At 40.1% G+C, this 10,876-nt stretch overlaps 2 protein-coding genes across 6 annotated transcripts in view; one reads left to right on the forward strand and one right to left on the reverse strand.

Annotated features, from left to right (window-relative positions):
- mark4b (MAP/microtubule affinity-regulating kinase 4b) overlaps positions 1 to 1,508 on the forward strand; it is a 42,959-nt gene extending 41,451 nt beyond the window's left edge. For all 4 annotated transcript variants that reach the window (XM_084419313.1, XM_084419314.1, XM_084419312.1 and 1 more), the window contains one exon: positions 279 to 1,508. In XM_084419313.1, the coding sequence (XP_084275439.1) occupies positions 279 to 343 (65 nt within the window). In that variant the 3' untranslated portion in view covers positions 344 to 1,508. The remainder of the gene's footprint in view (positions 1 to 278) is intronic.
- Positions 1,509 to 2,168: 660 nt separating this feature from the next.
- ckmb (creatine kinase, muscle b) lies at positions 2,169 to 10,071 on the reverse strand. 2 transcript variants are annotated; one of them, XM_084419316.1, is made up of 10 exons: positions 9,875 to 10,071; positions 9,069 to 9,221; positions 5,576 to 5,620; positions 5,212 to 5,401; positions 3,858 to 4,067; positions 3,583 to 3,737; positions 3,380 to 3,512; positions 2,994 to 3,289; positions 2,721 to 2,910; positions 2,169 to 2,632 (listed from the first exon to the last, which is right to left on the reverse strand). In XM_084419316.1, the coding sequence occupies exons 5-10, from the start codon at positions 4,045 to 4,047 to the stop codon at positions 2,454 to 2,456; spliced, it is 1,143 nt and encodes a 380-aa protein (XP_084275442.1). In that variant the 5' UTR covers positions 4,048 to 4,067; positions 5,212 to 5,401; positions 5,576 to 5,620; positions 9,069 to 9,221; positions 9,875 to 10,071; the 3' UTR covers positions 2,169 to 2,453. The 2 variants fall into 2 exon arrangements, with proteins under 2 accessions (XP_084275442.1, XP_084275443.1); XM_084419317.1 differs by lacking the exon at positions 5,576 to 5,620 and having other exon boundaries at positions 5,212 to 5,506; positions 9,152 to 9,221.
- Positions 10,072 to 10,876: the final 805 nt, after the last annotated feature.

The raw sequence follows: 10,876 nt of genomic DNA on the forward strand, positions 1-10,876 counted from the left end.
GTCATGTTATGCTCTACCTAATGTTAACACACTGAACCTTACTGTAAAGTGTTATCTTTCTGTTTCCTGGCCCCTGAAATTAATTAGCTTAGTTAAATAATATCACAAACTAGCAGTCCACACTGGTTAATCAGTCTTTAAGAACTTTTTTAAGGATTTTTGCTCTCACAGATTTCTAATATATTTCTCTCTTGTTCCCCCTCCACCCCCCATCCGCCCACACACATCACCACCCGCTTCACATTTCTCTCCCATTTCACCTCCTCCTCCTTCCACAGTCGCTATCTATCTGGGTATCAAAAAGCGGCAGAGCCCCGGACCCCCCGATGCGGCTGGGATGTGAAGGTGCGGAGCCCGCGGGACCCGGCCGAGGTGGTTCTGGCTCTGCGGGAGGCGGCGCAGGGCTGCGGTTGCCAGGTCCACCAGGCCGGGCCCTTCCTCCTCTCCTGCACCCACGGAGCCGCTGGCTCCCGCGTTGCCTTCGAAGCCGAGGTTTGCCAGCTGCCCAACGGCCCCGCCGAGACCAGCGGTGTTCGATTTAAGCGCCTGTGGGGGGCACCGCTTGCCTTTCGGGACATTGCCACCAAAGTGTCCAAAGAACTCGAACTCTGAGGGCAACAGGGGGTGGAGGGCAGGGACAAAAGCATGGGACAGAAAGATGGGATGAGTGGAAGTAGCCCCGCCCACACCCCCGCCCCCTCTAAGCCTACAAAGACTGGCACACACACATTGAGAACTGGGCACCTGCTTACACAAAAGCCCTGCTGAAGGAACTCCCTTTACCGGGTCTGTTTTACCGCTGATTTTACCTGGTATCTTAGCCATGTTATTTTTTAACACGGATTGTTTGTTGCATATTCACTATGTACATTGTCATTCCTTTTTAACTGCTGCTATTTAACTCTTTTTTTTTATTATTCTTCTGCGCCAGTGAGAAGAGTATGTTTTATTTTATCCTCGTTTCAATAACCATATTCACAAAAAACACATGTGAATGCCACACCATTTCGAACCATAGACAACATGCTGAGACATGCAAGTGCTGAAAGTGATAGCAATTTCTCCTAATTTTTTTATGATCTTTCCTTGTTGGTTGTTTTAGCCATCGAACTTGCCAGTGATGCAGGTTGAGTAGGTGATGTCTGCTTTCCTGAGCCTCCTTGTTTTTAGATTCGTCATATTACATGGTCACACCGTAGCACTTTAGGGCTGAGTGAGCAACATCATCTGTTTTAAAGCAGTTCCCCCTTCAAATGGTGCAATTTACCCCACTGAGCCAAGTAGAGATACAGTGCTCTTTGTGTTGCTCTTGTATGTGTATTACGCTGATGAGAAACCTCTGTTATCTTGCCGGAAGTGCACTCTGCTGAATGGCTACAAACAGACTGTTGATTTTGTTTATCTCTGATTTGATATAGTAAGTCCTCATCGTCAAGATTGGAATATGTCAGAGCTGTGCAATGTGAGAAAATGCAAGAATGATTAATACAACATTTGTCTGAAATTCAGTGATTTGTATGTCTGTTTATTTAGTAGCTTTCTATCTTTTTGTTTGCGTGGCAAATATTGTTAAGTGCTTAAACCTACTGAATTATCTTTTAAAGAAGGCCTACTCTTAATTACAATTGTTGTATTCCAACTATTTATTGTTGGTTTCACGGTTTAAACAGTTTGATTTTTGTAGCAAATGCACTCTGTGGATTTCATAAAGGAAATTTTTTAATATTTGGAATATATAACAATTAAAGGTGTTATTATCTAGAAAAAAATTATTATTAATAGTAATTAATATTTTAATTCATCGAAAGACAGTTACCATTGTACCAGCAATTTCTATTAATGTATTAAATTTCAGGATGAAATATGTTGTGTATGATTTTCAAATATACTGACATGTTATAATTCAAGCAAGCATTAATCTGACTTCATAACAACCAAAAGAAATGACAAATCATGCTTGCTTGAATTATTGTTGATTGTTATTGTGCTATTCTGCACAAATTACTCATCTTTTAGTGTCTGTTGGGTCAGCTTAGCTGATTGCATTCATAAAAGTGTGCTTAAAGTTTCAATTATATAGAATTCTGAATGAATTCCCACAAAAGAGTTTATAGCTGTGTCTGGAGGTAAAAACCAAGAATGCAAAGAACGTAAAGACTTAAAACAGGTTGATTGTTACATGGGGCCGTTTATTAACTTTGTACAACCAAAAAAAAGTTCAGGTGAATACAACATAGCTAGGGTTTTCTAGCTATGTGGAGGTTTGATCCCAGGATGTTACAGGAGGAACAGGAAGATAAAGAAAAGTGCATGAAAAAGAAGACGACAGATAAGAAAGGAAGGAGAAAAAAAAAGTAGGAAAAAGGGAGCAGGAGTGGAGTGTTTCTTGGAAAAGTCAAGGTGGCGTGACCGCATGAAAGAACAAATAAAAAAAGAAAAGCACTTTTGCCATTTTACTTCTGGGCAGGGATCATGCCATCGATGGACTCGCCCTTCTCCAGTTTCTTTTCCATTTCAACCATGAGCTTCACACCATCGACTACCATCTGCACCTGCTTCACCTCGGAGGAGCCCAGACGGTCAGCGTTGGAGATGTCAAACACACCACCGACAGAGGCCGTGTCCACACCACCTGGATAAAGAGAGGTACAAAGAGTCACTCAAATGGATGATCTCAGTGCAACAGTGCCATTTTATACGTTCAATGATTTCAAGCCCACCTGTGCCACGCTTCTGAAGACGCAGTCTGGTCAGGATCTCCTCGAATTTGGCATGTGTGCTGAGTTTTGGCAGCTTGACGTGCACACCACCACGAAGACCGGTACCCAAGTTAGAGGGGCAGGTCAGGACGTAACCAAGATGCTCGTTCCACATGAAACCGTGGTTGTGCTTCTTGAAGACATCCTCAATCTGCAATATACAAGAAGGGGTCAGGCCTTTGGTTGCTTATCTTTGCATTATATGAAAATTAGGTAGTAAATAATGGGATTTACCTTCTGCAGGCCAACGCAGAACCTCTTGAAGACCTCCTTCATGTTGCCGCCCTGCTGCATGGAAATGACACGCAGGTGATCCTCCTCGTTCACCCACACAAGGAAGGTCTTGTTGTCATTGTGATAGATACCTCTTGCGTCAGGCCAGTCGCGGGCCATGCCGGCAGCCAACAGCAGTGGGGACACAGGCTTGTCAAACAGGAAGTGGTCAGCAATGAGCTGCTCCTGCTCCTTGTCACTCATGTCCTTCAGAGGGAAGTACTTGCCCTTGAACTCCCCATCCAGGCTTTTCAGAGCTGTGAGGGGAACAATGTGAACGTCAGTAAAAGCAAAAGCAGGCATGTTGCTTTGTAGATGTCAGTATACACGACGTGACTGAGACTCACCCTCAATGGACAGCTTTTCCACAGTTCTACGCTCACCACGGCTGTTGTGGGGAGGCAGGGTGAATCCCTTGATGCTGCGGCCGGTACGCACACGGCTGCTCAGAACGTAGTTGGGGTCAAGGTCATCACCACCCTGCGCACAGGTAAACATCAGCCATGGTAAGAGCAAAACAGCCATGATCATGTAAAGAACTTTAGAGTACCTTCAGGTTCTCCCAGTTCAGGTCAGTCAAGTGCTTGTCGGTGGCCTTGTAACCACTGTGACGGTCAGAAATGATGGGGTCGAACAGCTCCTTGAAGACTTCGTAAGACTCCTCGTCACCAGCCACACAGCCGACAGTCATGATGAAGGGGTGGCCTTGAGTTGAGAACAAAAGGAAGTGATTTATATATCTTCAAGAACAAATAAAACATCACTTGTGGTATCTTTGAGAGATCAGCTGCTATGGGGGAATGTGTTCAAACATGTTCTGCTTACCAGGGTTGTCCACACCGGTCTGGATGCAGTCATCCAGGGTGAATCCACTGGGAGTTGACTTGCCCCTGAGTTTGTTGTAGATGTCCTTAGTCAGGACCTTGGCCATGTGGTTGTTGTGCAGGGAAAGGTCAGGGAACTCCTCCTCCAGAGGGAATTTCATCTTGTAATCGTTGTGGCAGTTCTTAGCCATGATTGCACTTTTACAATGATCTGCCACAAGACAAGAGTAAGGCAAGTTGGCACCTACAATTTGCTTTTGAGACAAGGATAAGTCTACAACACTTGCCGACAGAGCTGTTGTCAGGGTGGACAACTAGAAACATTGCCCCAGGCCTACTAAGGTCCTCTATGGTGTAGCTTACTCTTTGGACCCAGGAATGAAGGGGAACCTGCTCGCTGATATTGATATTGCAAATTACGAACAGCTACCAATTTGCATTTAGTTAAGGATAAGCCAGACTTGTTTCCAGAATAAAATGCCAGCAGTTGCAGACACAGTTAATATATACTATATTTCGTGCCCCAAGTAAACTTCAATCTCTCAGTAACAAAATGTTGCTTTTTCTAACCAGCACCTCATATTTCTACATGGAGTGTTTGTTGCATAGCTTGCATGCTTATATGCATTAGACAGCAGGTGATATTTTTAGCATAGCTGGCAAACTCACTCACAGCAGATAGCATTCAACTCTCTAGTTTCTGATGGGGGTGGAGCATTTACACTGTCCCCATATAGTATTATGTCCATATCAATTTAGCTTTTGTGAAATTTAATAAAAAATTCTAATTTGAGATATAAAAAAATGCGTACAGTTTAGGAGTAATAAATCATCCTGATCTATTTGTCCATATTCACAGATTTTGCATATAGTTGCATACAAAAAGAATGAAATGTCTGAGGCATTATAAATAGACTTGAGTAAAATGCATCAGCTATGAACCCCAGATGGCATGACCTTGCACTAAAGTACAACAGGTGTCAAGCACACAGATCATCCCTGCCACAGACAGCATAACTCCAGACTGCTCTCTTATAGCTTTTCAATGCATTATGACTCTGAAGCTTATCAGGCAAGGACAAGCTTTCTGCAGATCTAGTTATGCTTCAAAAAGCAAAGCAGCTTAAAAATATGAACATTTTTAACATTCCAACAATCAAGATATAGTAATTCCACAAGAATCCAGTGCATGAGCAACACCAATGTGATTTGAATAATTTGAACGGGGAAAAATTTGGATCAACCAAACTGAAAGCCCCAATTTATTGGGTTCTTTTTTTCTGAAGTTTATCATGTTTAATCAAGTACCCCTTATTCCCACCCTTGTAAAATCTCTGAACCGTAACTTAGTTTACCTGTATGGGAGAAAAGGTAACAGTCCTTGGGATCAGATCCTGTTCACCAAGCCAATGTAGGGGTTGCCCAACTTTGCAAGATGTCAGACCTTGGTTTATATACTTCAATGTTTGTTGCCCATTGGCTGCTCAGCTCATGCAGGCTTTAACCTGATTGGACAGCTGCACTCCTTGATAGGGGTCTCAGGTTCTAAAAGGAAAGAAGCTGCATCACAACACCCGAGACGGGCAGACAGCTGTCCTCACCCCCTCACAGTGGCCTGTTCCCCCGTGTTATGAAATAAACTCGAAGGCACTGCAGAAGCACAAAAACATGGTTTATTTACTCAATTTAATGAATTATAATGGATTAGTTATAACTTACTGTTGTGTTTAGGCCTAAAACTGTCTTTGGTACTTAATCCGTTTTCTGAAGGAAATTGTGAAAAAGGACAAAAATGTTAACAAAACCCACTAAAATGAATCATAATATTCATTGTTGCTGTGAATGTACGATTTAAAATAGCCTTATATGGTATTTGCACTTTTATAAAATACTGTTTACTTATGAAAAAGTCAACATTAATGATTGTTCTCATTAAAATAGTAGTTGGCCCTGTATTCATCCATGTCTTGTAATATATACTTAGAGAACGTAAGAGAAGGCATCATGTGTCCCTCGAGGTGAAGACAGTCTGTACTGTACACACTAGTGTTCTCAGTGTCAACTCTACTGCTTAAAACCTTTGCAATATACAAACTGTGATTATGGCATTATTTTAAAGACTTATTGACTAGTCTCAATAGAAAGTTGTGTAGACAACTTTTTGTAAAAACTAAGTAATCTTTTTCTCAATATTGTCTATATTGCTATTATTGCCCTAAGTTGTTATGTACTATAAGTAAATATTCTTATTGTAAAGTGACTCGGAAAGACACTATTAAAATAAAACTACTTCTACTCCATTGCAGTGAAGTCAGAAGGCAGCTGCATACAGACACATCCACAGCCTGAAGTTGTTGGAACAAACCAGAAAACACTCTGGAGTTTGTGTTAGTAAAACTCCAGTGTGCATCCATTGGTTCATTAGTGGTTCCCACCCTGGCAAATGCTTTAAGGGCACATGACTGAGCATATGACAGATGGGCAGAAAGTTTAGGAACCCTGTGGAGGAAAAAAAAAAACCTCTATAACATAAGTGAAGAGATGGGTTTGTGAAAATGTGAAGATAGAAGAGGACAAAACTCAACCATCCCCCCTACGCTATTAATACCCAGTGTCCAGTTTCACAGTTGCACCCCTGCTATGTGTACCAATGTGACAAAATTAGTTTAACCATTATCCCCTTCTCGCTTTTCTGCCAGATCTTATTTGTGTCTAGACAACGATGTGATCTAAACTTCTTGTTTTTACCTCAGGATTATTTAATATGAAAATAAGCACAAAAAAGATAATAATGTTATGTCAAAAGTCTATTTTGCTGATGACCAAATCTTTACAATAAAAAAAAGCATTGAGTTTTGTCTGCTATAGGGCAGGAGAGCCTTTGGATTTGGTGGAGAAGTGAAGGGTTAAAAGGGGAAAGGAAAAAAACTCAAGCTCACAGTCTGCTCCAAAATTAGCAGCCGTGCATCCAACACCATAGCATGCCTAGCAGAGAGAGAGGACAGTCACAGAACAGCGTTACCACTTGCCATGAGAGAGTGGGCATAACAGGGTGTGTGGGGGTCCCCATGAACAGAGAAAACCCCCTTATCTCATAACAGCATACGTATATGTCTTTTAGGAAATTATAGGGGGTCGGGGTCGCTGTAAAATCTACATGCAGAGTATCTACATGCACTGTAAAACTGCATCTTGGTTGCAAACTTCTAGGGAAATGCTTGCAACATTTCTAGAAGGGTACAAGAGTGATTTGACGTAGAGGATCTTCTAAACATTAGGCCTAGGGTTCTCCACAGCTTTTTGGACTGAAGGTATGTATAAGTGTTATAAAGGCACCTTCTTTTGACCCCATGCGTAGGGCACGACCTCTGAAAGGTCTGTGTCAAAAACATAGCCACACTTAACTTAGAAATTGTTCTGAAAACAACTGTTCTTTTTTATCTGTGACCATAAAAGATAATGAACCTCATTGATAATAAATGGCTTGCAAATTTTAGCTTGTTGCACTGGTCAATACCTGTTTGCACATTGTTATATAACTCAGTCAGCTGATTACCGTGAGATATATTTAGCCGAATGTGTGTGATGGTCTCTTGCCATTCCATAGCTGTTGTATTTCAGGATTGTACGATGCACATGCTTTCAAACACAATTACATGTGAAATACATATTCAAATTCTGTTTGGTCTCCACTTCAGGTTTGAAAAGTTAACAGTTTTAACAGTCCAACATCGTTGGAGCCAACCCAACATTCGAATTAGCAGACAGCAACAAGCTGCCGGGGCCCAGGCAGATGTAATGAGAGACGTAATTGAGCTACAGTCTGGTATTAACAGACAGCAAGTTTTATTCCAATTGATCTTACATAAGTAGCAGAGGTGGGACGTGTGTCCCATGACCCCATGACCAAGGTGCTGGACTGATGCAAATAAGACCTTTATATATTTCACTTTCTACAAACAGGCAAAAAAATTGTGTCCCATGACTTTTTTTTTTTTTTTAGCTAACATCAAATTAAGCACGCTAGTTTTAAACACGTCTGTACTGTAAAATGGTGATTTTGGCCTGTCTTGCCTCTCAGGGCTTGACTTTCTTGACTGTATCCAACAATCAAAATCATGCAACAATCTCATCATTTTGATATAATTCATTAACATTATAGTGAATTAATTGTCATAAAACATTTTTAATTATTAACTAATTTTAATGACCAAATGCATAATAATATAGCTGTTTTCTACCCTGCTAAAACATGATTTTCCCCATTTGGATCCCTTCTAACGCATGGTGGGAAGACAAGTAAATAATCTCATAACATTTTATCAATTTTTACACAGTCTGTAGTGTTGAGGGCATTCGGCAATCTCAACCATTCAACCCTGTTACCCACTTTATTGAAATAAAAAAGGATCATACAAAATTTTTCTTTAATTACAGGAAATATGTTTATCATAAAAGTTCAAGTATCAATAACTACAAACTCAAATTTAGCTCCAAAGTAGCTTAATTTATGTTTATCTGACCTTGGGGGTCAAATAAACCTGATCTCAATGTAATCGTAATCAGTCGTTATCAAAATGCATAAGATGCAACTATGTGGTGTGTTTTTCTAGTGCAGCAGTGATCACATGGTCACATGTTTAGCACTAATGTGCCAGATATGTTCTTGCTTTGCTTTTACTGTCAGTGTAGCTCATAGTTTTGAGAGTTTTTTGTGCACCTTCATGCACATCCGCTGCAATCTCTTCCGTTGAAATCAGAGTTGGTCAACTGGCTCGCAGGCACTAAGTTTAGTGCTAGGTTGCAAGGTTGTCTCTTTCCCCATGCCATCACGCCAGATTGAATTGCACTGACTCAGTTATGAGTCCCTCCGTTTGTCCGTCCCTCCCTCTGCCTGTCCATTGACCTCTGCCCCCAGAATTTAGAGTGACCATAAACAACATGTATTTAAACATGTGAAATGCATTTTTGATGTCCCGCATGTGTTATGTTTTTCCAGTACAGCAGTACGTACGGGTCTGTAACTCTTTTTGAAAATAAACATTGCTGGATAGCATCGAGTCACATGGTTTAGCGCTAATGTGCCAGATGTGTTCTCGCTTTGCTTTTACTGTCAGTGAAAAGGTCATTGAGCATTTGATTCATGTACTGATACTTTGGCTCTGTATAGCATTACATCTCCCACATCTATACAATCAATCCAGAAACTTACCCACAGATACCCATCGACTTGTACCTGTACATGAGCTGTTACAGAACTCCTCCTTGAAGGCACAGCTATAACAGCAGAATCACCTGAGGTGTGGAAGGGCTTCACGCAGACATCTTCATTGCATTCTCTGTGCTTAGCACTGCTCTCCATAACCTGTAGACAAAAGCTTCATTCAATGGAAACTTCTCATTCTAAAACAAATACATAGCGCCTCATTCTTAGGAAACATCTGCACAATTTGTGTCCTCATGACTGACTATTGGTAAAATTAAAAGAAACTGTATTAGTCACATTAATTGATATTTTTATTGCAAAATAAATTTTATACATTTTTCAATGTTCATTTTTCATTGCAACATCAGCCAATTTGTATATCTGTAGTCATTATCATTATATTTGAATTTATTATAAAGAATTATAAAAAATCAATTATATTTATTTATATGTAGATTTTTTTTTTCTAAAATTGTTTATGCATTTTCTTTGCATCCCTGTTTCAGTACTGTTGCACTCTGACAGCTCTTTAAAAATAATGGTTTCTCAAGTTGACTAAATCAACTCTTTTATGAGGAGGTGTCTTGCAGTTGAGCAGTACAAAAACTGTGAATATATTATATTGTATATTATTATTAATATAATATTTGATTAATATATAATAATATAATATAAATGTTACGTTTTTCCTGTCACATTTCCAAGTGCTAATCACCTGCACCTGTCCCTCATCAGTTTGCCAATCAAACCCACTATAAAGCACACACACAGTTTCTGTCTGGCCTCAACTAGAGAAACAGACTATCACTTACCTCGATACCTTGTGAAACATATCTGTGATTCCTTAATCTCCAAGTCGTCTACTTGTGTTCCTCTCCGTGATCCTCGTCTCGTCCGCTCCCTTGTGTATGTGTGTGCAAATTATCTCCTGCCTAAGAAAACCACAGTTACTGTATCATTCGGTCTTTCAATCCTCTGTTCTACCATCAAGTCACTCCTCGCTTGCATTGCCGTGATCCTGATGCCTTTATAAATAAACTTACCATTGTGTTCTCAAGTTCTACCTCTCTCTTTCCTGTGCCTGTCTATATCCTGACAATAATATTACATGTTGTTATTATTAATCATTTTATATATTATTACACATACATGTGAATATAAAAAATTATATTCTATGTTGTATAAAGCTGTTTTTACAGCCATAAAATATGAGTAGCTGGCTACTCAGAGAAAAATCATTGGTTATTTTTCCCCTAATAATGTCCCATTTATGAGCCACTGTGAAACTAAATGATATCAGAATTATCAGTTATCTATTCAAATTGTAATATTTTTTTAGTAACAATACATCCCTATTGCTACTTTGTAAGTCTATAACCACATATTTATGTTTGGGGGTGATAGAATTGTAATTGTTTGTTCATGTTGTTGGGGAATAATATTTCTTGAATTTGCATTTTACTGACAATTTCAGACACTGTCTAGTGTCCTCACATAATTAAGTCATGCCACATAAAAGTGTGGTTGAGCTGACACAACAGAGTGAGCGGAGAGATAAAAATGGGTTTTAGTGGTTCTATTGACTTTGGCCTCATCACATTTAGAGATATAGATTAGCTCTTTCCCCGTTTGAGAACATTACACTGCACTGGCCCAGCCTAGCTGCCCTTTTTGGGAGTAGATTTGCCCCCAGCTCCTCTAGCAGCTGAACCATTAATCACTCCAGTCTCATATATCTGCCCACAGTTGCTCCATCGGCATCACGCTCCTTCCTCTTTGCATCCCTCGACTAATTTTTCTTCCTAAATCTTTCC

This window comes from Rutilus rutilus (genome assembly GCF_951802725.1).
Source record: "Rutilus rutilus genome assembly, chromosome: 9".
Classification (NCBI taxonomy): domain Eukaryota; kingdom Metazoa; phylum Chordata; class Actinopteri; order Cypriniformes; family Leuciscidae; genus Rutilus; species Rutilus rutilus.

Excerpts from the sequence above, each read along its gene's own strand:
- ckmb (XM_084419317.1), bottom strand. The coding sequence starts at position 4,047 with ATGGCTAAGAACTGCCACAACGATTACAAGATGAAATTCCCTCTGGAG. Across the intron at positions 3,738-3,857 it reads GACCGGTGTGGACAACCCTG|GCCACCCCTTCATCATGACT; the intron begins GTAAGCAGAACA and ends TCTCAACTCAAG. Across the intron at positions 2,633-2,720 it reads TCTTCAGAAGCGTGGCACAG|GTGGTGTGGACACGGCCTCT; the intron begins GTGGGCTTGAAA and ends CTCTTTATCCAG.